The following is a 25,083-nucleotide window of genomic DNA, read 5'->3' as shown; positions in this document are numbered from 1 at the left end:
TTTTATTAGTATAGATAAGGAGCCATTAAAACAGTGAATGCAGCTGTTTAAGATTGAAATAAGCAATTAAGGGTGGGGAACCTTAGCAAGTGAGACCACTAAAATGAAGCATCAAAATGTCACTTAAGCAATAAGTGCTTCATAAACAGTAATTGACTTCTCATTAAGAAACAGGGTTGGAACGAAAACCTGCAGCCACTTCAGCTCTCTGGGACCGACACTGCCCACCCCTGGTCTAGACCAACCATAATGAAGGTGACCCAGTCATTTTACCTGCAACAGAAAAGTAGTAACTGCACCCATTTTTCTAGTCTCACCTCTTTTCAAGGATTTCTGGATCAGTAATACGTGTGTTAGTCATGTGACTATGAACCCCACTGCGGCCATGCCAACCTGGCCCGGCCCCTGCACCTCCAGCCACTGTCTCATAATATCCAACCTGCATGTTTCCAAATGTTATGTTGTTCATGCAGCCCTGAGAAAGAAGAATATGCAGCATAACAAGGAATGTCTCTGATCAATAATGTTAAGGTCCAATGTTACATATTAAAAGATTTGACAAAGTTTAACAGTTATTAATGAATGTCATGTCTAGGTCAGAACCTCAACAGAAAGTTGGATTCTGCATGGAGTTAATCTTAAAATCACACAGGCTTAAAGATCCCTGAATTTTGTTCTTTGTGACCTCCTGGATGACTTTAGACTCGCATCTTTGTGTGATTTTGGCAAGATGTACCACTTGTGAAGCTTACCTATTGTCTGAAATCTTCAACATTTAAGGTCTTTGCCTCTGACTGAAATTAGGTGTAGACCTCAAGCTTTAGAAATGATTTTGGAATAATTTCCAGAGTAACAGACATAACAGAAAGGTATAGGAATATAATTTGCTTACGTTTCAATAATGAGACATTTATGCAGGGCAGGGTTAACTTACTGTAAATTGATTTTGGTTGTTCAATACAGTATTCACAAAGATTGCCCTAGGTATTATTGCCATTTGATACACTCAAGTGGTCACAAAGGAAATTAATGATGATTGATTGCTATGATAAGATCATACAAATTGAAAAAAACACAGAACTTTGATACCTTTGTTCACTCAATCATGTTATCACCAATGAATATATGAAGAGCCAACCAAATTCAGTTTAAAAAATATGCAAAAGTTAAAAATGAAACTGGACATAACTGCATTATTAATAGAAGCTAATTAACAGTAGAGCTCACAGACACACAGCAAGAAACTGGTGCAATTTCATCCTGCAAACTTGTGGATTCTGGTTTCTCTTCTTAGATGTATGAACAAGCTACTTGCCTTATGCAATTTTTAACTAAATTAAGTATTTCTTTTAAGGATTTACTGAGTACATGACCTCTTGGTAACTCACCTGAGATGCAGCACAAACTTCAAAAGCTTTAAAAATTACATCGACCACTCTCTGTGATGTTAACACATTCCCACCCACCACAGCAGCATTCTGGGAAGGCTGTAGTATTGATCCTGGTGGAATTATGACTTTAATTGGAGTCAGGCAACCCTTCAAATGAAACAATATGTGGTCAGTATCAATTTACATTGGCCAAGCATTGTCTAATACGCAAGAGCTTTTGAGTCAAAATCACACTGCATGCCTCAGTAACTCAATAAGCCAAAGTAAGAACACATTTCCACTCTATGCCCATTTAGTCATTCACCTGGTTGAGTGGGATGTCTTGGCCAACCATGCACCGCAGACAATAGATAAGGGCGGACAAAGTAATGGCACGGGGAGCATTGCAGTTCCCAAATACTTCATAACCAGTCCCGGAGAAATCAAACAGTGCACTTCCCTATGACAACAGCAGAGAAATTAATTAAAATACATTACAAAACAACCTAGATAAAGTTACTTGCATTATAGAGCCTTGTTAAAGATGCTGTGCTCTAATCAGTAGGGTAACACTATGACCTTGCCTTAAAACTTAACAAGAAATACAAAATGTCTCACAATGCTTTATTATGGCAGTCTTTGTTGTGCATTCTTTCACTTACTACAGTATTTTTAGAGTACAGTCATAACTTAGAGGACATAAAGAATGCATTCATACGCATGAACACAAAGCAGATGGTTATATTTTCATACTTAAGCAGCAGCCACTTAGTTGCATAGATGCATTTCCTCTACTTGCAGCACATATGTTACCAACACAAACAAGTCAACCCATACGGACACCATTCATTTCAATAATGTCAATAATATCAAAATTAAATTATCTTTCTTTGTGCACAACTCTGGATTCAAATAGTCAAGAAGTAAGAACTGGCCCTTGAGATTTCATGTTAAAAATGTTACAATACTTTATATTTTGATGTGAAAATGCATGATGCAGCATTTACTATATAACCTTTTTTTTTTTTTTAACAATTTCAGTTGATTATCTGTCTATCTCATCTTGAACCTACTTCTTCCATTACTCTAGAAACAGTGTTTCCCAAACTCTGTCCTGGGGCCCACTGTGGCTGTAGGTTTTTGTTCCAAACACAGTCCTAATCAGTGACAACACCTGATAACACTGAGCTCATTTAATTAGCTGGTATTTTTTTTTTCTTTTATTCGACATTCAGAAAAGCATGGCAGCATGATTTTTACATTTATAAGACATTTATAAATATTTCTGCTTTTCCTATAGATTTAAATGCTTAACTCTCTTTTGTTGATTTCATTATACTTTGCCCTTTCTCTGTGCAGTTTTTCCCCCTTCATTGTATCATAATAATGACAATTTAAAACAAGCAGATCAGACACCCAGGCAAACAACATTGAATAATCAAAGGCTGCAACTACTTTAGAGTCAGACCCACTAATTAGTAAATAATGGATTAATTAAACAATTAGAACACCTTGAAAAGTAGAATGAAAATCAAGATGAAAATATTGTTAAACAAAATACATTATTAATATATAACTGCTTGGTACATTTTAATATTGTTTTTTTTAGCAAACTTAGTTTTCTAATTTCTATATTGTTCCCTAAACACAGAACGTGGGAAATATCAGTTCACTTAATTAGCTGAGGAGTTCAATTAAAAACAGAAGCTGGCTGGAACAAAAACCTGCAGCCACAGGGGGTCCCCAAGACCGAGTTTGGGCAACACTGCTCTAGAAGCATCTGGTGGAATGCAAGCATGAATCTTGAATGAGTAAAATCAGCTGTACTATGATATCATTATATACAGTATAATTTGTTTTGTTACATATGTTTAGTTACATTTGTGCATTACCTGTATGTCTGACTTTAGATAGAAGGTGTCACTGAAAGAGTTTTTATAAAGATTAGAAATTTAGTATTTTTAATCATCCTAACAGTGTGCCTTTGGACTGTACACACAAACAAAACAAGAAGAGGAAAACTCAATATATAAGGCGCTCCAGCAGAAAAAAAAACTGGGATCTAAGAGCAGTAAAGAGGCAGTGCATCCTAAAATGGTAGTATGCAGCATCACAACTGCAACTATGAGCATAAATTGTGTGACCTCTAGGAATCTTGGTTGCAGACCACAAACCCAGAAAAAAAACACCCTAGCTGTGCTTCCTTGTGCATTACTGCCATGCTGCTCCTCTTTACAGTAAATGTGTTGAAATAAAAACACAATTTTTGGAGTTATTAGATCTTGGACTTAAAATTGTGTGAACAAATAAGGTAAAATTAAAGAGCTATGAAGCTAGTGTACCTTTTTGTTTATTTGCTTCAAAAGTACTAGGACCATGGGATGGAGTTAGAGTAGGTTCCTCTTGACATGCTACTTGTTGCAGGTGTAGAGCAGTTTTTAAACACAACTTTTTTCTGTACAATGATTTTGGAAAAATATATGCATGAAATTGTTATGGCAAAAGTATAATAAAAGAAATAAACCTGCTATAAAGTAAATTTTTTGAGTTTATCTATATTTTTTCTATATCTATTTCATTCATATGTACATATAGTAAATCAAGCATGATTGTCAGTGTGTTCCCATTGGTGAATTTAATGTGATTGTCAGAGTGGTTCCCCTTGGTATATTGAGAACAACTGTCGGGGTGGGGCAGATTGAGCATGACCTTTGAGGGCACCTGACCCACCGTAACCAAATGTCATTAGAAACAATAACAGCTTGCAACCCACCAGTGACAGCTTGCAACCCAACCCAATGGTTGAGAAAAAATGTTTTAGAACAATTATTTACAAGAAATTCATTATACCTGCACAACTATATTTTTAACATGCCAAAAATGTAATATGTTAATGTGTATTTTCACTTCACATATTTATATTAATAAATCCAGATGGAATTCTTGCATCATGTTCTTAGTTTTGAGTTAGTTATAGGTTCCATAAAACAATAAATCAGGAATAAGTGCATTTGAAAATGAATACATAAATGACCGTTGACTGAATTATTACACAGTATTGTGCATATTACTTACTTACTCTGAAATGCTTTTGCAACTGTATGAAAGTATGTGAACACGGAGATTCAATGCCGTATTATGGGGACTGTGAAGTGACTCTCACCTGAATCTCATCGATTTCTACTCTCAGCCTGATTGGACTGCCATCATCCATGTAATCTTCAGCCTGTACCTCGAGAGAACCAGTACTTTCTCTGTGGCAGTAAGCAAATTCTCTAAGCATCTCCCTGACAGCTAGTTCAGCGTTAGCCTGAGTTCAAAAGAGATAAAGTGGGTGTAAGAAAACAAATAACATACACAAACATTCTGGTTCAAATTTAGAGAAATGAATTAAACTTCATAGGCTGGGCAGAGCTCTCCAATTGACTGCTAAATTTAACAAGATTCCATATCCCAAATAAGTAACTCCCTGTTTGAATTTTCACACTTTTTCTTGTGTTGGCTGTGCTGTGTTACTGCTCAGTGTTTTTCATTTTCATCTACTTCTGGAATAAAAAGCAGTTGAAGGAAAATGCTTTGAGTGTCAAACTGAAAGGCTTAGTTCATTGTTGGTTTTTTAATGCCATTATTCTACTAACACAAAGAACCACAATCAACCTCATGGCTTGGAACAATTGATTAAGAATTCTAAAGGTATCATTATTCATACTTTGTTTACATTTACTATACCTTTGCATACTTATACATATGGAAGAAATGCAGAAAATTGCTATTGTTATTTTTGCAGATTTTTTTTTTCTTGGCACAATTTTACACTAAAGGTGGCACAGTGGTTCAGTGGGTAGCACTAATGATTCATTAATGAAGCAGTCTGGTTTTGAATCCCACGCTTCACCACTGTCTGTATGGGATCTGTAAGTTCTCCCTGTATGTGTGAGTGTTCCTCCCACATCACCAAAGGCATAGATGAACTGTGTAGATGCCACATGGGCTGGATGGACATCCCGGCCAGGAGAGAGGATGGTTCCTTACCCGGGCGGGAGACTCCTAATAGACTGATAAGCATCCTGGCCAGGGAGGAAGAAAGGATCAGACCTGGAAGGAAGGACCAAAAGGGATAGATGGACAGCCAACTTGGAAAGAAAGACGTCACTGGAGGCCTTTCATTCCCACAGCACGCTAGATGGTAGCAGCCCTGGATGTCTGTGCCCAGTAGGAAACCAGCAAGGCATGCCGGGAGATGTAGTCCAGCAGAGCAGACCTGCTGGAGTTACTGGGGGTCACGAGAGGGCGCTGCAGGGAGACAAGCTCCCTGTTATAATGGACTTCCGTGTGACCCGGAAGTTCTTCCATCAGGCAATCGTCCTGGCACCGGAAATACTCCCGAGTCTGTAATAAAAGGGACCGCACTCCCTTATCCATGTGAGTCAGAGCTGGGAGGAAGAGAGGCAACACTCGAATGGAGGAGGAGGAGGAGGAGGAGGAGGACGAGGACGACGACAACGACAACAGTGCAGTGGTGAGAGAATTGTGATCAATTCCATTTTCATAGCCTTCATTTAGGATTTTTCTAATCTTCATAGTCAAAATCCCATAACAGACATATAAAGATTCCAAATATCTGGTTTATTTTTGTATGATTTTTTTTTTTTTAAATATTTAGTGTCTTTTCTAGAGCCATTTTGTTTTGTTTTGGGTGCCACCATTTCGCAAGCCCCATTGTCAAGAAGCAGTTCCTGGTTGCTGGGAAACATGGTTTTGGATGATGCAGCACTTGATGCCAATTAGTTAATGGGTTTAAAGTCAGCTCTGACAGCCATTTCTTATTAGAGTCTGAGGATAAATTCCTGCAAGACTTAATGTGTTTCCTTTCTAATAATTCTCTAAGGCATATAACTTTGCAATGTTTTGACATCGATTTGCAGGTTTTGTTTTTGGGTTGGTGAAAGAGTAATTTGACTTTTGCTTTCAATCTCTGCATGTACCTTTGACTACACCACATTTTCTTCTTCATCTCTTTCAAAATGTCATCTCCCCATTTGAATCAGTATAACAAAACAAAATAAATTCCCAGTAAGCCATAACATAGAATTATTACAAACACAGCATCAATTTCAAGTTTTATTTTATGAATTGGGCATAAAAAGATAATCCTTCTTCATCAAAAATATCATATTTCTGTATGTAGGAAAATAACAGATTTCCAATCTAATCTGATCTGATCTACTGATAATATATTTTGTACATTTTTGTTTCTTATTTTTACCTTATGGCAGTATTTGTAATGTGTTTTTCTATTAAATGAATAATGAAATTATACAATGCTATGTTTTAAAAACAGGGAATGATAAAGTTCAGCACCAGAAAAGCGTATTGGTGATTAGCTTCTAAAACTGAACAACCAATCTTTATTTTATATACTGTATTGGCCTTCTATGATGAAGAACACACTAGGCATTTATTTTGAAGGCTTTTACATAAAACCCCTGCTTCTGTATTAAAAACTTTAGAACTCTATGATGGTGGTTTACAATTTTGCTAACAACCTTCACAGAAATGTGGTTGTCAGCATAATCTTTTATTTTAAGGAGAGATAGAAACTCCAAAGTTCTAATGATATATCATTTCAATAATTTAAGCTGAGATAAACAGACTCTGTGTTTTATTTCCCTACAAAATTTCAGGTAATGGGAACATAGAAATAGAAGTAAGGAGTATACTGGGTAAGCTGATTTAGGTCTCTCTATTACAATAAAAAAATTCTGGGACGAGATGAGACTTTTTAGCCTGGGATGAGACATGACTTTTTCAGAGAGATACTTTCATATCACTTTGTGCCAAGAGATTTAACCATGCCCGAGGCCAGAAATAAAAGACAAAAAGTAGATGACAAAGTAGAACATCGTAAAGAATTCAAAAACGTTGTCGCGATACACATGCAGAGAAGGTTAGAGAAGATGGAAGTACTAAAATTCAAAAGTCTCAAAAAAATGATAATAAAGACTGCATTAGCACAAACAAATGGAAATTATTACTCAGTGAAATAACAAAACAGCAAAAAGACATTGAATATATTGTTTGGATTTAAACTTTAAGTTGGAGACTTGTAGATCATCTAATTCATGTTGCCATCAGGGAAAAATTGTGTTTCTTCCCAATGAAGAGGCATATCCGCGAGAATTAAAAGATTTGTTGTTTGGTGAAAGTGAAATCCACATATGTGAGTGGCTGTTGCGTAGCGCAGGCCGGGGGTGGGGGGGTGGGGTTGCAGAGCAAAGCGAGCAGGGGCAAAGCCCCTAGTTTTCTATTAAAAAGATGTTCCGTTTTTTAAATACATTCTTGTTTATCATGGCATCAAAGAGAAGCCATTTGTTGTATGTTGGTTCAACATGAAAATAAACATTTCACTGTACTCTGCACATGTAATAATATTACTACTATTACTATCACTATTACTAGTACTACTACTACTTCAACTGCAAAGCATTAACATTAAACAAAAACTTTGCTTTACTTACATTACCTGCTTAATTCCTACTTAAAACTTTTATTATTTCAATACATTGAGTATCAAAATGCAGTTTGAGCTATCTTTTATTAAGAGAACCTCAATTACAGTCCTCTCTGATCAGACGTTTATTTAACAAATTTAAACAACATTTTGCTGTAAACTAGACAAATCTGAATGGCCAATTTAAACTCTATTCAGTATTTACACCTTGATACAACATACCTGGATATGTCCCATGTATGCCTGCACCACCTCTAGTCCATAGCAGTCAATTAGCTCACCCACCAGCTGGATGCCCTTCTGATTTGCTGCTACCTGTGCCCGAAGATCAGAAAGGTTGTCATGGAGATTTCTTGATCCTGAACATCCTTGGAATTTTCCTGGGGCCATAAGAGCTTCTGTGAGTGCTAAATGACAAAAAAGGTGAAAATGAGATTACCTCTGCCATCCTGAATCAAGATATGATTCCGTCCAACATCACCATCATCTAATAAGTACTAACCTTCCTCTTGAAACACACCATTGCATACCAGTTTGAAGGATATAAAAACAGCCCCCTCTTCCTGCAGTGATTTTGAATGAGGGGGCATGGAGCCAGGAGTAATGCCACCAATATCTGCATGATGTCCTCGACTGGCAACAAAGAACACTGGTCTTAATACATTGGGATGAAACACCTGAGGAAAGCAAGGTATAAGAAATACTCATTGGATGAAAGTGAATGTAATGGTGGGTTGTCTTTAAAGCAATGTGATCACTGGAATCTTAGCAATTAGATGTATGCAAGAGGTGAAGAGGAAACATGCTATGAGCATGGTGTACAGCATCCATGGTGCAAAGTTAAGTGTGCAGTGGTTACACTCAGTTTGGAAGCTGTCAATTAACACCTAGCAAAGTATATTAAAATTTTCTTATATTGTCAGTATGAAATAAACACAATAAAATACAATAATTTATTTGGCCAAACTTTATAAAGAAAACTAAGTGGCAAACTGGAAGCCTTTCTGTATACCAGTGATGAAAGGAAATGCCTCTGCTGCTATTTTCACAGGACAATATAATCTGAACTCTATAGCCTCTGGCTGCTTACAACCAGGCTGGCTACAAGTAAGTTGGAAGAGTTGGGAAGCTGACAGTTTCTAAAGCGAAGCTATATGCAGAAGGCCATGGAAAATCAAGAGTACATATGCAATTTGATAAAATTGCAAAAAAAAAAAAAAAGTCCAAATATTTCTTCATATGCTGTATTTACTGAAGAAAAAATAAAAAAAGTAATGAGGAGGGCACATCAGCCACCTGAAGATTTACATAGATTTTACAAAGACCACATGCAGATTAGAATAAGCAGAGAGTGAAAGATGGAATGCTTTTCATGAAGTGAGTAAACATGGAAAAAGCAGGAAGGGAGAAGGAGTTACAGTATATAGTATTTGAGAATTATCACCTATAACTCAGAAAAGGAGTTTTTCATTTCATTTTGCAATCGACAGTTGACCTGTTTTAATCAAATAACAATCAGTTAACTGTTAAAAAAGTGACACTGCTTAATAACAATGAAAGCAATACAAGGATCATTTTTGTCTGATAATGTTTTATTCATACATTATGTGATTAATGCTAAGTGAAAATGCATCACCAATTGTATCTTTACAGTATAAAGAAGCATTTTATGCATTTAAATTTGGGATTCTGAGAATACTGTGCATTTGAGAGTCAGCTGCAGGCACGGTCTGTTAACTGTTAGAACAGCAGCAGAAAAGAGACGCTCTAAAAGTACCAAATTTATGGGGATGCTCAGGTAGCCTTTTGTCATTTAATTGAGGTACTGAATGTGATTTTCATTCTGTGAAAGAAACATTGTAATTAATGGTAGGAGATTAGCAGTCATAATGTTTTGTATGGGCGGCACGGTGGAGCAGTGGGTAGCGCGTGGAGTTTGCATGTTCTCCCCGTGTCTGCGTGGGTTTCCTCCGGGTACTTCAGTTTCCTCCCACAGTCCAAAGACATGCAGGTTAGGTGCATTGGCAATTCTAAATTGTCCCTAGTGTGTGCTTGGTTTGTGTGGCCTGCAGTGGGCTGGTGCCCTGCCTGGCATTTGTTTCCTGCCTTGCGCCCTGTGTTGGCTGGGATTGGCTCCAGCAGTCCCCCGTGACCCTGTAGTGAGGATATAGCAGGTTGGGTAATGGATGGATGGATGTTTTGTACATTGTCATGAACACACACACACACACAACCACTTTGCCTGTGAGTCCCCATTGCTCTACAGCAGTAATTATCTTTACAGCAAAGTTGTCAAGTGTGTTCAGCTTTACATTTTGTGTCTGTAGTACCACCAATTTTACCTGCCAGTCTTAATTTTAAAATATTAAACATTGTGATTCAATACTGCAATATCTTTCAGTGAGCGGACTGATACCTTAAAACCCCATACACAAGTGATAAAACAACTGCTTGTCTGTTAATGACAAATGTGTCCTTAATGTTTTAAAGTAAGGAAAATAGAAGTTTTGAAGTAAGGTCGTTGAACTCACTAATCATGATGCTGATGCTGGTAACATGTTGCATGCGGATTAGCAAGTCAATTTCATTTTACTCAGTAAATGTGATGATAATGATCCCAGAAACCCTATCGTTTATATAATGGCATGTTATTGTAATTTAACTTTTGGTTTTAATCTAGCCTAACAGTCAGTTGTGAGTGTTAGCTTACCAGCTGTAACTAGCTTGGTTTTCAGTACTTTTGTCTTAGTAGAATAATTTTCTATAGAGCTAGCGACAGTGCTTCTTGTTGTACCTTGACTCAAAGGTCTTTACTATCAATCAAGATTATTGGTTACATGTCTTACTCTATTTTCATACACATCTTCTGTGTGGTTTCCTATGACCAAATTAGAGTTTGCCTTTGATAGTAATACTAATACAGTGGACGTTGGTTTTTAAATTTCAGCACAATATCATGTTGTGTGCAATGACCTTTGTCACCTTTTTACTGGATATGCTCCCAAAACAAATGTCAAAATATTTATTTTACCCACAGATGTAATATGATCTGACATACACCTAATTTACACCCTCGTGAATCTATTTCATTGATCCATATGCCTAACAGGAGTGCTACCCTCACATTTTGTCGGAATTTTTAGAGTTTCCACTTGTACAGTCTCACATTCCTACTTCCCAGCTGAGCTCATATGAATTTCCAGTCTGTGTTTTAGAAGAATTGTGAGGGCACTGTAAATGTGCTTCTTGGTTTCCTCAAAAAGAACTTAAGGATTAGCTGTAACTTATTTGTGAAAATAAAAGGTAAGCTAACATGTATTGTTTCACTCTAAATATAATTTGAGCACAAAACATTATTTTCGTTTGACTTAATTATAATATTTTTACTTTATATCGCTTTACTTGAGTAAGGTGAGAGGTCATTACACTACACCTTGTCTTATCTGGCTAGTGCTGTTTTCTCCAGATTGATTGGTAATACTTTGTAAGTCCATATGAGGTCTTGTATTTCAGCAGAATAATTAAATTTTCCAACACAAATCAAAACTACTTAGAATTAATAACACAATATGCAAACAATGATTAACTAACATACACTTAAATAAAGTAACGTATTATTTAAAAACCATGTACTGGTAGATTGTCAGATTTTGAGTCAGATCATTTTTATTCAGAATTTTTGCACCTCTCCAGTAGTACAAAGTACTGTAATAAATGCATCATAGTGTGCAGGGTACAAGTGGATCAGATTGTAGTGTAAACACATGTTCTCTTATTCAAAAGCATTTGATTCAGGATCTAACAGATTGTAAACCCTACTACTGACAGTTTCTGTCACAGCTACCGTACAGTGCTGAAACCCATTAATCTACAAATATTGTGCATATGTATCTTTTGTTTATTTTGCATAGGTAACTATCATTTGTAGACTTACAATTAAATATATTTAATCAGAAAACAAACATTTTTGCTCTGTGTTTTGTAATTCCTATCAAAGATCTTTAACACCAAAAAAGAATTGTGTAGTGGCCCATTACAGGATGCTTCAAAACAAATATTTCTTACTCAAAAGTTATATACGTGTCATTGCCTCTGGATTATCTCAGTCACTTTTTGGAACTGCTAACTACCTGTGACAGCATGTGAGGTTTCCAAAATAATTAAAAATAAATTTAGAAGCACTATCAATTTCCAAGAGACTTTATATAGATATTTATTTTTCTTCATAAGTAAAGGATCGAATTTATGTTGCTCTTTTTACCCTGGTCCAGTTTTAAAGATGTGTAAAATGCTAAGTGTTGATACTGGAAAAAGGTTTTACTCACAGGTGTAATAACTGTTAGGTCTGGCAAGTGGCTTCCACCAGCACAGGGGTGGTTACTTAGAATAACATCTCCTGGACATAGACTATCGCCAAGCTCTTTAATCTGAAAAATAAATTGTCTCTGATATCAAACATATTCAGATATTATTTTCAAACTTGACAGCTCTTCCCATGTTTTGTAACCCTGTTAGATACAGCATATCAGAATAAATAGCTGCAATGAATTTACCTGAAACTGAATAGTCTCCTGCATGGCACCCAAATGGACTGGGATGTGGGGTGCATTAGACACCAGGCCTCCGTCAGGCCCAAAAAGAGCACATGAAAAATCCAGACGCTCCTTAATATTGGTGGAGATTGCAGTCCTCTGTAGAATTCTACCCATCTGTTCTGAAGAAAAAAAAAAATTATACCTATATATACATGTATGTATAATATATTATATATAGTGGAACCTCGGGTTTGCAAGTGTTTTGCAAGACAAGCAAAAATTTTTAATAAATTTTGACTTGATAAACGAGCGAGGTCTTGCAGTACGAGTAGTATGTATACGCTTTGTCTGCTGAGTGTCATGTGATCACAACTGAGCTGATGGTTCTTCTCTCTCTCTCGCTGCTGGATTGTGGGCAATCGTCTCCTATTCTCCATCTGAGTCGGCATGCCTCACTCATATAGTCAACAACCGTACGAGCGTATACTGTTTACTACAGCATTAGCATTGTGACTGTGTGTGAGCGTGTGTGTGTGTGCTGTGACGTGCGAGTCCCCATCTTGCACCCAAAAAACACAAAGCTGAGTCTCAGTACTTTAGCAACACCAGCTTTATTCAGCTTGAAACAGCAACAGTGTGGTTATTTATACATAGACACAGCAGTCAGGCAGGGCCCTGCACATTTATAATGTTCCTTGTATCACCCATCAACGGCAGGCGCTTATAGCATGTCCGTGATCTTTTCGGATTCGCTTTTATGGCGAACTGCTACAGTGCTGGGAGACTCCGATTGCTTTGGGACGCTCTTCCGCGTGTCATCCTGTTGGGTGCAATCCCACAAGAGTTTAGAAACTCACTCACACCAGCCATTATTCTTTTCAAAGGTAAAGTGCAGGTTAATTTGTTTTATGTATTTTTACTTGTGAATTTCCCATTGGGATTAATAAAGTATCTATCTATCTATCTATCTTTATATTTTGTATTAATCATTTTTATATGAATAGTTTTGGGTTGTCGAATGAATCATCTGAGTTTCAATTATTTTCTATGGGGAAATTCACTTTGATATACGAGTGCTTTGGACTACGAGCACGTTTCCGGAATGAATTATGCTCGCAAGCCGAGGTTCCACTGCATATATATATATATATTAGTGCTGGGCGGTATACCAGTTCATACCGAAAAAACGTTTTTTATTTTTGTTATGATATGGATTTTCCTTATACCGCAACACCAACAACGTAAACAACGTTCGGAACGTGGAGCAGCGGGAAACTGTTCAAATGGGGACCTTTTTCACTGCTACACCACTAATCACAGAGGTGTTGCGCGGGGACTCTTTTTCACTGCTACACCGCTAAATAGGTAGTGGTAGTGTAGGTATTGCGCGGTGAAAATGGACAGAGAACATTCCGAAACTGAAGCTGTAGTTGATGATAAAGTTGAACATGATGACACAGAAGAACTTTTGCCGAAAAAAAGGAGTCACGGCCGTTGCCTGGAGATACTTTGGGTTTAAAAGTTCGGATGTGGACCATTACGTTCAAATGTGTAAATACTGTTTCTATACTACTGGATAATACTGCAAGCCAAGTTGTGCTTGTTTTATTTTTTTTCAGTACAGTGTAATGTACCTGGGTACTGTGTAATAATGTGACAATATGTTGACTTTATTCTCGACAATTCCACTTTAATCTCGACGCTTATGATGAGAATAAAGTCGACATGTTGACTTTATTCTCGATATTTCTACTTTATTCTTGCCGTTTATGTCAAGATTAAAATCGACAGGTTGACTTCATTCGCGTAATTTGTAATTAAAGTAGAACATCGTAAACTAAACTTCATCATAAAATGAATATTTAAATTTACTAGATTTTCTCAAACCCCGTCTTAAGTTATATAGCACATTAAATGCTTTGTGTTAAGTGTTCCCCAAGCCATGTTAAATCGGTACGTGCTATCATGAAGTGAATGTATTCTGTGCGGCGATCGCTGCAGGCGCCTCCTCAGTACAAGAGGAAGTCAGTTTAAGAAGCGTAGTGATTAACAACTGGGTCGGAGAACACTTAATACAAAGCATTTAATGTGCTGCATTAACTTATGATGAGGTTTGAGAAAATCTAGTAAATTAAACATTGATTTTAGGATGAAGTTTAGTTTACAACATTCTACTTTAATTATAAAATAAACTATGAGAATAAAGTGGAAATGTCGACTTTAATCTCGACATAAGCGTCAAAATTAAAGTGGAAATGTCGAGAGTAAAGTCAACATGTCGACTTTATTCTCGACATATAGTTTGTTTTTTTCTTCCCTGTGTTCGTACTTTTTTTTCTTCACCGTGGCCCTAATACAATTCCGTATGGCTATACCACAAATAGCATTATAAATGTAAGTTGCAGTTTTATTATTTATGTATATAGCTTAGCTTGAAGCAAGGTCCATATTAATGCAGTTTGCCTAAATGATGGTTCAGTTGGTAAAGATGTCATCACCAAGTTGCACTTGTTTTATTTTATTTTAATTTGTGTAATGCACCTGGGCTTGAAGTCTTGAAGTAATGGTGCAACTATTAGTAATAATACTATTATTTATTTTATTGTTATTATTTATTAGTTTAAATATTATGCAGTTTAATGATGGTAAAAAGTCACTTTAACGTGTCAGTGGACAGAGATGGTTAACATTAACAGAAAGTGTAGTTGGTTTACAAAAAATATTTACTATTTATTCTTTTTCTAAGACACGTTCAGTGCAATACAACTTTTGGCAAGCACATCTGGATATTTTACTAAGTCTAAATGCCTCTTTGGATGGTTGAAAATATGTCGTCAAAATAATAGTTTAAGTTTTTGCAAAATTTGTTCAATAAAAAGGTTCTATATTTTGAATGCATCTGTCATGCAATGTGATTCCTTCTCTTCATTAGTGCCACCCCCTTGAAAACTATCACTTTATGGGGCCATGCCAACCTGTATTAATACTTGTGTGCACAATAAAATGTTTTCTTTGTACAATGTACAATGCTCATGACAGTGGAATAGGTTATTCTTAGCCAGTCTACTGCAGTAATTGCAGTGGCAATGTGGTTAACATCCACTCATGCATGGGAAAAAAATACCGTTGAATACCGTGAAACCGGGATAATTTACAAAAATACCGTGATATAGAATTTGTCATACTGCCCACCCCTAAATATAAATAAATAAATAAGAACATTCAATCAGAAACAAAATTCAATATGATAAACAGTTATGTTGTAACTAATTGATAAAAAGAGAATCACATAAACACATACATATAGGGAACTGTATCTAGTGGCTGCATTATAGAAACCACCTCACCTGCAATGCTCATAAATCGATGTGAAAAAATGGACAACTGAATGGCATCAAGCTCTGTGCCAACTTGTTGAATTTTACCAGTCCCGATGCTAATTTGTATATCTCCTTGCTCTGTAATTTTTCCTTCGCAGTCAGGTTCGATTAAAATTGTACTAAAGAAAAATTCAAAAAAGTCATTACAGTTTACAGGAAAGTGAAAAATAAGGCATGGTGTTTACTGTAACAAAACCAAAAGACTAGGTTAATAGCCAAACACAGAGGACATGTTTGGTATTTAAATGGTAATTGCTAGACTACTCTAAAAACGTAAAGAAGCAAAATACCATTTAAAAACTACAGTGGTCTCCAAAAAGTTAATCACTTTTATACTTACAAAATTTAAATATCAAATGTTCCAGTTCATGAAAATGCATGATATGAAAACATAAGATCTGTTTGGGACAGTACTATAAATTTCTTTGCTAAAATCACATCTTAGCTTTCCCTAAAAACTACTAGTTTGTTTGTTTTCCCTCCTTAGAGACAAAAAGAAGTTTAAATTATAAATATATACCAGATATATACATTTGTATGTGTGTGTATGTATGTCTTCACTATCTGGAGACAACCTAAAGAAACACTTCTTACTAATAGATTGATTCAATATAACTTCACCAAGCATGTATTTTAATTGTGCAAATCAGAAAAAACTGCAATGATTTTCCCACATTTGACAGTCAGAATAGGCAAACTTAGTGACTTTTTTTGGCAGTTGCAGAATACCGCAGATGGTAGCATGTCTGATAGCAACTCTTTGTGGCTGGAGTTTCACCCATATCCTTTATATCTTGCTTTTTCTTAAACATGTCTCATTAACAAAAATATATGCAAAAGAATAATTATCCATACTACATAAGTGATATAAGAAATCAAAAATTACAACAAAATTATTTCTTAACCAGAAAAATAAAATATTGTCATACATTTTACTAAATTGTTTAATATATTCACACCTTACAGTCACTTCTATTCATTCTTTATGTATTAAGAGGTACATTTATTTTATTTCATTATCTATAAACAATAATATCTTTTGATTTCTTTTAAATTTTTCATTTGACTTCTTCTCTATTCTGTAATTTACACCAATTATATTACCAAGGTCTATTATAAAATCAGAGTGGTTACCGTCTCTATATATTCTGAATTGTTCTTTATTATTTCACATTTCCCATTGGGATTAATAAAGTATCTATCTATCTACCTATCTGACTTGTTCCTGTAGTTATTTACCTTGGAGTTTAAAAATCATCATTCCAGTTACAAAATCCTTCATTAATATTCCATACTTTTCTCGTTTACTATACTGTCACAATAACCATTTTATCCATTCCTCAAGAAAACCAAAATAGCTTGCAGAATGCAAACCTTTATTACCTCTAGTATAAATAAGCAAAGAATTTCTGGTAATGTGCTGCATTATAAACACATATTAAAGACTTTGCAAAAAGAAAGCATTTATTAAGAATAGACTGATGTGACTAACTTTAATAGCAGGTTATTTCTCATTCTATTTCAAGTGAGTCACTGATATCATAAGTCCGAATACACACTATAGAAATTCCTATAGCACACCTGAATGATAGCTTGCTTTTTCTCCATCTAAGGAGAAGAGATGACCTGAGATCAGGGACGAGATGAGTAACATCTTTTGAATGCAGCAGGAACAGAGTGTCATCTTTCTTTAATTATTGTGAAATTTAAAGTCAGCCTCTTACATTGCATATTATTTTGGGTAGGTTGGGCTATGTCAGGGTGAATTGTTTAGTCCAAGTCAGTACTCTGTCTACCAACTCTTCTGATGAAAAAAGTACCAAAGTAAATGTTCAGGAGTGCACTTACAAACCTGTCATATTCTATCAAAGCAGTGCTGATCAAGTAATAATATAAACACAACTTTTCTGATTCTGTTACATTTTACCCAGAACCAACTTACTGTAAATACACTCAATGTATATAAAACAAGGAATACTTGAAATTCGTATTGTGCAAGCATCATTTGATTGGAAATACCTCACTAGTTATTATGCAAATGTTAATCATAAAAACATAGAGCTATTAAATTGGAAACCAATAAAATGTTCTTTGGTCCTGGGTAGTTCTAGCAGCAAACCCCTTCATACCTGTTCTTATCAATGATGATTGCTGGACCCAAAATGATGTGCCCACAGGATAGTTCTTCAAGAAGGAAAACCTTAGTATCCTCGTAACCATTGTCAAAATAGCACCGTGTCACCTTGAAAACATAGGAAAAGGATTTATACCTACTTATATTACTGTAACAGAAGCTTCTCAACCTGCTTAATCCAATTCGGAATTGTGGAATCTACTCTAGGAACAAGTAGAAAATAGCCCTTGACAGGGCCCCAATCCATCATAGGATCCTCTTGCACACACACCCACACTCACACTCAAAAAGCACCATATTAGTATCGCCAGTCAGCCTATATGGGAGGAAAACTGCTGTAACCTGGAGGGAAATGAAATAAGACATAGGGAGAATGTCCATGTGAAATTTGCACTGTGTCCAGGCATGTGACAAACCAGGATGCTGGATCTGTGAAGCAGTAGCAATAACATTGCATTACCATGATCCCCGCACCCCCCCACTCCCCCCCCCCCCCCCCATTGATTTATTTTGTTTATAACTGCATCATAATTACAAAAATAAAGAAAATAGAAATGTAAAATGTAAAACTTAAGACAGATCAAGCTAGACATGGCTTACTGAATTAATGTTTATTTTAAAAAATGAAATGAGTCCCTTTAAAGTCATTCACAACAACACTATTGAAAATCACTAATAATTGTGAAGAGAAAATGCTATTCTGCCAATGGCACTCATTGATTACTATTTAAGTAATGCTTCACAAATCAGGCCAAAGCAAGATATGAAAAACCTCACAGTCCTCAATCCTCCTTACCTTTAAATATACTACTAGGTAACTTGTTAAACATACATGTAACTGGCATAATACAAAAACATCAATGTTAATTGTCTTAGAGGTTCACTGAACTATGCTGAGCTGCTCTTCTTATATTATCTACTATAGAGTCTACATCAAAAAAAAACAACACTACTAATAAAGGGAAACACCGTGGTGGAATGGTTAGCACTGTTGCTGACAACTCCAGGATTCTGGGTTTGAATTCTGAAAGGGGTATTATGTTCTCCCTGTGTTCACACTGGGTGCTCTGGTTTTCTTCTCACATCCCAAAAATAGAGATTTTAGGCTAACTGGCTCTATATAATGTGAAGGACTCATGGTTTGTCAACAATTGTTTAGAAATTAAGGTAACAATACAGTATACTGCTGTTTCAAATATTTACAAAAAAGATCTTGCTATGTATAGCCACATTGACAATACTTTTCCAAAGAGAAAATTATGGCATCACGCAGGCACAGATTCCAACACTGAACTTAGAGACAAAAACTCTGCACTGGCTATGAGGTGCAACTTTACATGTCAATGTGGAACGATGCCTAACTGCAGGAGACAGAAGGCTCTGCAGGTGCACTGAGATTCTTGAAGCAAATTATCTGATGCCACCAGAGACAGAGTAAAGTGATGTAGATTTGGTGAGAGGCCAGAAGTCCTCCTGGCTGATAAGAGTCAGCATACTGCCCCAAGGGCAAGAAAAGCCTGGAAGACGTTGCTCTTATAATGGTTAAGACCATCGGGTCAGTTATCTTCCAGACCGTTATGTGGATGCATGCCATCCATACTTGTGAAAAGAAGGACTACCTGACAGACCCAACCATTTAAGGGCTCCACTAGACAGAGTCCTAACCTATAGTTCCTATAGCCATCACAAAGAAAGTGAGTTTGGGCTTTCCTAGAAGTAACCTTGGGAGGGTGTAATACCAACTCATGTTGAAGCTCATTATATCTAACTGGGGCAAAGGCACATAGGCTCTGTGAATTTATTTGCGCCAGGGTCCATGTAGACCAGTGCTTTTTTTTCCCTCTCTTGCAGTTATATATACCGTTGGCTTAATATATATGGCAATTAATTTAATTTAAAATTGTGTTTCACCTTAACTGAATTTGTACATGTGAGCAAAGCTTTGAACTTGTCAGTGCTCACTGTACCTTATACCAATACATTGAGCTGAATGAAATCTAAATTTTGTGACAGTAAACTCTATCCATGTAGTTTTTAACCTCAGGAAAATTAAATCCATCTTTAACAATCTGTACTTCTTCATTATCTATCTTCACTTGCTTTATTAAGTCAATTGACCCTAGCATTTTCACATTCTTGACATTTTTATGTGATTGTTAATACATTATTGGACTAAAAAAAAGGCACAGCAAAGTGCATTACATCAAAAATTACCTTTTTAACTTGTGGCTGATTCATACTTCTGCTAATACGTTTCTCATCAGCAATGCCTGTCCTACCAATGCCCCTTACACGTATATCATCCACCATGATGCGTCGTTCAGGTATAGTAAAACCGAACTCCCTAAGGTACCTGTAAAGAAATCATAGCAGACTTAGCACAAGATCTGGGAATCAAATGCACTATGTGTGAGAGTAATGAGCAGTTCACTCAACCAAAAATGTAGATTATCCAGGGCATCTTGTCAATATGTGAATCTTCTTAATCACAGAAACATAACTAAATTATAAGGAACATATTACATCAAGAAGACATTCGCTATCTTAAGTAATGCACAAATCAGATATAACATTTTAGCATCAGTGTTGTTAATAGACAACCTGGCTGAAATGATTTATTTATATCACAAAGTCTCACACTCAGTCACATTAATGCATGCTCCAAACACTTTGCTGGTTTTTAAATAGCCCTGGATAAGAAGATAACTCTGAGTGGGCAGCCTAATGAATGTTCCTGAAAACCCATACTCTTTACTGTATAGAATACATTTTGTCAAATATTGGCTTGGGTTCACTGTCTCACCTGTCAGTAAAGGAAGCTCGGAAATCACCAGCATGACAAGACTTCTCATTGCTAGGATATCCATTAGCAGAACACATAAGAGAACAGTCAGTTCGGTCATAGCGAAGATGTAAGAAGATTTCTGTACTGATCTGAGACCTGAAAAAGAAGTGAAAATTATTTTGGAAAACAACAGGGATTGTATGGGAGACATTTTAATCTTTTCAGCTGACAGATTTTAGGCAAACGGCTGAAGCCTGAAAGTCTTGCCATGATGAAAAGAAGTACAGTGTATTCTGGGAAAGCTCAAGACAAAGAAGGGTTCAGAGTGTTTCGTTAAGTTAGAACATGCAGTTTTTGCTTCCCATGGGAAAATAACATTGACTTTTGATGATAATGATTCAGTAACATTCTTATGTATTGAGAAATTGTAAAAATGTTATCTGCATTGCTAGAAGAAATGGAAAGTCTTACTTCTGTACCATGCAACATTATGGAAACTATAATAGTAAATAAAGTAGAAAACTGATATAACTAAATAAAAGTGAGCATGGGTTTATAAGAGGAAGATCTTGCCAACTCAATTTAGATTTTTTTTTTTGAACAGGCAACTGTAACAGTTGACAAAAACAAAGCACAAACAAAATTTACTTAAGACTTTCAAAAAGCCTTTGATATGGTCCCATACCGAAAATTAATTCTGAAACTAGAATCTGTAGGCATCAGAGGTAGCCTGCAAAACTGGCTTTCAAGTTACTTAACCAGCAAGAGTTAAAGAGTGTAGATAAAGAGGAGAATGCTTTATGTGGACTTACATCATTAGTGGAGTTCCTCAGGGGATTATCTGTCAGGGGTCTTTATATTAATGACATTGATTTTGGTATACTTTTTGAATTTGTGAAACTCAAAGATGATACTAAAATTGGAGTAATGGCAGACATGGAGGAGGCAGCAAAACAATTCAAGCAGACTTGGACAAGCTTCAGAACTGGGAGAAAGAACACTTCAGAAATACATTTTAATATAGAAAAGTGTAAAGTGCTACAAAAAGGAGCATCAGTTATAAATACCAGATTGTAGACAATGTCCTAAAGGATGCAACCTTTGAAAAGGATTTCTGGGTTTATGCTGACACAACATTTTCATCATCTAAATGCAATGTGCAGAAGTGATTAAAAAGACAAATAAAATGTTAGGTTATATAATAAAAACCGCTAAATATAAATCAATGGGCATTATGCTCAGACTATATAATGCACTAGTGACGCTACATCTGGAGTACTGTGTGTAGTTCTGGTCACCATGCTACAAGAAAAACATAGCAGCACTTGAAGCTATGCAGAGGAGAGCAACCAAGTACATCCCAGGACTTAAGGACAATCCCTACTCTGACAGACTCAGGAAATTAAACCAGTTTAGTCTCAAGCACAGAAGATTGTGTGGGAACATAGTTTGGGTCTTCATAATTATCAAAGGCACTGATGAAGTATATCCAGCAGACATCTTTAAACTTAATCACATACTTGAGAACTTCAGTGTAAATTAAGGGGAAGTGCATTTACATGTAGGACTGAAGCCAGGAAGCATTTCTTTATTCAAAGAGTTGTTGGAATCTGGAACAAACTATTAAAACATGTAGTTGGAACAAACCTCTGGACAACCTTTAAGAACTATATGGATGAGATACTGAGAAAATTCAGCTATTAACTAAAAATAGTAAACTGATGTTCTAAATGATCTCCTCTTTTTATCAAATTTCTTATATTCTAAGAAAGAAAGCTAGGCTCTCACTTTAGGTGAGAAGGGAAGAGAGTGTCAGTTCCTTTTACTACACTTCTTCCAAAAGGAGTTCAATAAATTATTATTTTAGTTCGATCGGTGCTTGTGGCAAAAATGGATTTTAAGTTGCTTTCTAAGAGCTCCGCTCAACTGCACACATGGACACTTTTGAGAAGAGCCATGAACACTTGGAAAAGAGCTCCCTCTCTGGTAAGAAATCTTTCTTTTCATTTTAGAAATAAGAATATATAATCTGTAACTATATAGACCTGGACCATCTGGGAAAGATTATCTAGGACTGAATGAAGATTGCATGAATCAATTTGCATAACTCTTTGTATTGCTTATACATGTATCTGCTGCAATTGACTTTGATACAAATAAATATGATATTTAAGTAAATGCTGAAGCTATTCTCTGTCTGATTTATCAATGCAGGGTGCTAAGATTAATAATTTCTTCTAACATGATAAAACAGTGATGCATATAGTCAGGTCAGCACTGTCTAAGTAAAAAAACAGGGTTGAAAAAAAGAACACAGTTCCTGTATCACTTCTCACCTAGTGAACCCCTGAGCTTGCAGCTCTCCCACACACTGACATTCCAACTCTTCAATACGTTTGTCCAACTTGGAGAATGACTTGTATGTATATTCCAATGAGGAAGGCTCCTGTGCTTCATGGACAACATCTGCCAGTGCCATTCCATATGCAGACAAGATACCAGCATACCTAGAAGAGGAAACACACTCAGTGACTAGTAAAGAATAGTGAGAGCACATAAATTTTCTGCAGTACATCAGAGATGAGAGGGCCACAGTATATCTTGCTAGCAAGGTAGAAAGGAACACTAGATGGGGAAGTAGTCCATCACAAAGCTTCCTCATACACACAGCCTCACTTGCACTAACCTGTATCTGATAATCAAGACAGAAATTTCAAGAAAAGGAAAACAAAGTTTTCAGGGTAAGGTAGTAATACTGAAAATGGCTGCTGAGAGTTGTGACGTGTTGCATGTTGATTAGCACATGCAAGTAAGAATTTCACTCATCTGTACATGTGACAATATGGATCCTATGAACCAATGACCCCATCGAGAAAATTTAAAATGCCAGTTAACTTAACTTTCATTTATGGATGTGGAAAATATCAGTGCATTAAACAGAATTACTGATCTAAATGAATATAAAAACAGTGGTCAAGTCTTGTCTTGATAGTTTGTAGCAAATATAAATTATCTTTACAGCCTTATTCTTATATAAATGATGACATTATTAATTAAATTACCAATTGGCTACAATTGCATTCTTAACCAATGAGACCCATCAAGGATACTGCTGTATTGTATGAAGCAAGATGAACACCTGAAAGAGATTCTGGGAGACATTTTGACTATAAATGTCAATATGAAATTGTGTTTATTTTGACATCTAGTCGTAAATTAATTGTGGAGCTTTCCCACCTCTGTTATGTTATTAATTGCTAAATTATGTTTTATAACTAAAAGACACAACTCTATTGACTAGCAAAATTTAAAAAACCATTCTAAACAAGTAAGATGTGAGTATGCAATACTTTTACATTGTCCTAGCCTTTGTATTACTACTATGAATATTAAAACTTCAATTATTTGTCTTATATACAACACAATGGAAGCCTGCATTTTACCGAGATTAAACCTTTAGCCATTCTTAAGGTGACAAATCATACTCACTTATGAATAAAGACCATCTTCATGCCAAGAGACCTTGCAATGGCACATGCATGCTGCCCTCCTGCTCCTCCAAAGCATGCCAAGATATGACGGGAAGTGTCATGACCCTTAGCCTGAAAATGTGAAATAACAGAAGAATATCAAAATAGTATCTCAATGTATTAATCACTAAAGGCAAATACTGTATGCTTCCACTTGTCTCACCTGTGTCAGTGCCCTGATTGGTCGGCACATTGCTTCATTTGCCACTCTGATAAAGCCCATGGCCACTTCTTCAACAGTCATCTGCCGTTGGCCAGACTGCGCAGAGAGAAAACTGTTAACGGTGGCAGTTAGAAGATGAAACTCACTCTGAGTATCTTCATATGAAAGTGGCTGATCCTCAGCAGGTCCAAAGATACAAGGAAAGAAATCAGGCAAAAGCCGTCCTAGAGCAAGGTTAGCATCCGTCACTGTAAGGGGACCCCCTGAAATGAAATTAAAAAATCAGTTACTAGAACCAGCACACAGCAGATCACATTCTGCTCTGATATCCAGCTAGTAAAACAACTAACTCTACTTGCCTTAAGCTGTCATTAACATTTACACTTTATCCAGAGGGTAAACTGCTACTATAATTCTGCTGAATTATGCTCTGGATGTCAAACATCAATAACTGACTGGCGCTAAATTTTCTCTCTGATGCCCTATGATAATTATTATTTATTTTACTCTTCCCTCAGGAGACCAGCAGGAGGAACAAAAAAAAAAAATCAGACTGTGAAGATTTCCACTTCATATATCGAATCATGAAATTTCAGTGGAATTACAAGTAACAAGTTAGAATGCAAAAAGGCAATGATTCACTGAAGGAATAAGAGCATATAAAACCCTAAGGTC

At 36.1% G+C, this 25,083-nt stretch overlaps 1 protein-coding gene across 1 annotated transcript in view; it reads right to left on the bottom strand.

The window, feature by feature from the left end:
- oplah (5-oxoprolinase, ATP-hydrolysing) overlaps positions 1 to 25,083 on the bottom strand; it is a 63,860-nt gene that overhangs the window by 15,943 nt on the left and 22,834 nt on the right. The window contains exons 10-24 of the mRNA XM_028804282.2: positions 24,409 to 24,671; positions 24,205 to 24,317; positions 23,052 to 23,222; positions 20,734 to 20,871; positions 20,145 to 20,283; positions 17,926 to 18,038; positions 15,764 to 15,915; positions 12,435 to 12,595; positions 12,207 to 12,308; positions 8,384 to 8,558; positions 8,104 to 8,288; positions 4,534 to 4,680; positions 1,696 to 1,830; positions 1,389 to 1,538; positions 318 to 475 (exon numbers count right to left, since the gene is read on the bottom strand). Of these exons, the coding sequence (XP_028660115.1) occupies positions 318 to 475; positions 1,389 to 1,538; positions 1,696 to 1,830; positions 4,534 to 4,680; positions 8,104 to 8,288; positions 8,384 to 8,558; positions 12,207 to 12,308; positions 12,435 to 12,595; positions 15,764 to 15,915; positions 17,926 to 18,038; positions 20,145 to 20,283; positions 20,734 to 20,871; positions 23,052 to 23,222; positions 24,205 to 24,317; positions 24,409 to 24,671 (2,302 nt within the window). The remainder of the gene's footprint in view (positions 1 to 317; positions 476 to 1,388; positions 1,539 to 1,695; positions 1,831 to 4,533; positions 4,681 to 8,103; positions 8,289 to 8,383; positions 8,559 to 12,206; positions 12,309 to 12,434; positions 12,596 to 15,763; positions 15,916 to 17,925; positions 18,039 to 20,144; positions 20,284 to 20,733; positions 20,872 to 23,051; positions 23,223 to 24,204; positions 24,318 to 24,408; positions 24,672 to 25,083) is intronic.

The sequence above is a fragment of the Erpetoichthys calabaricus genome, chromosome 6 (assembly GCF_900747795.2).
Source record: "Erpetoichthys calabaricus chromosome 6, fErpCal1.3, whole genome shotgun sequence".
NCBI lineage: Eukaryota > Metazoa > Chordata > Cladistia > Polypteriformes > Polypteridae > Erpetoichthys > Erpetoichthys calabaricus.
Note: the sequence above shows the minus strand (reverse complement) of the source record. Positions and strands in the feature narration are given on the sequence as shown.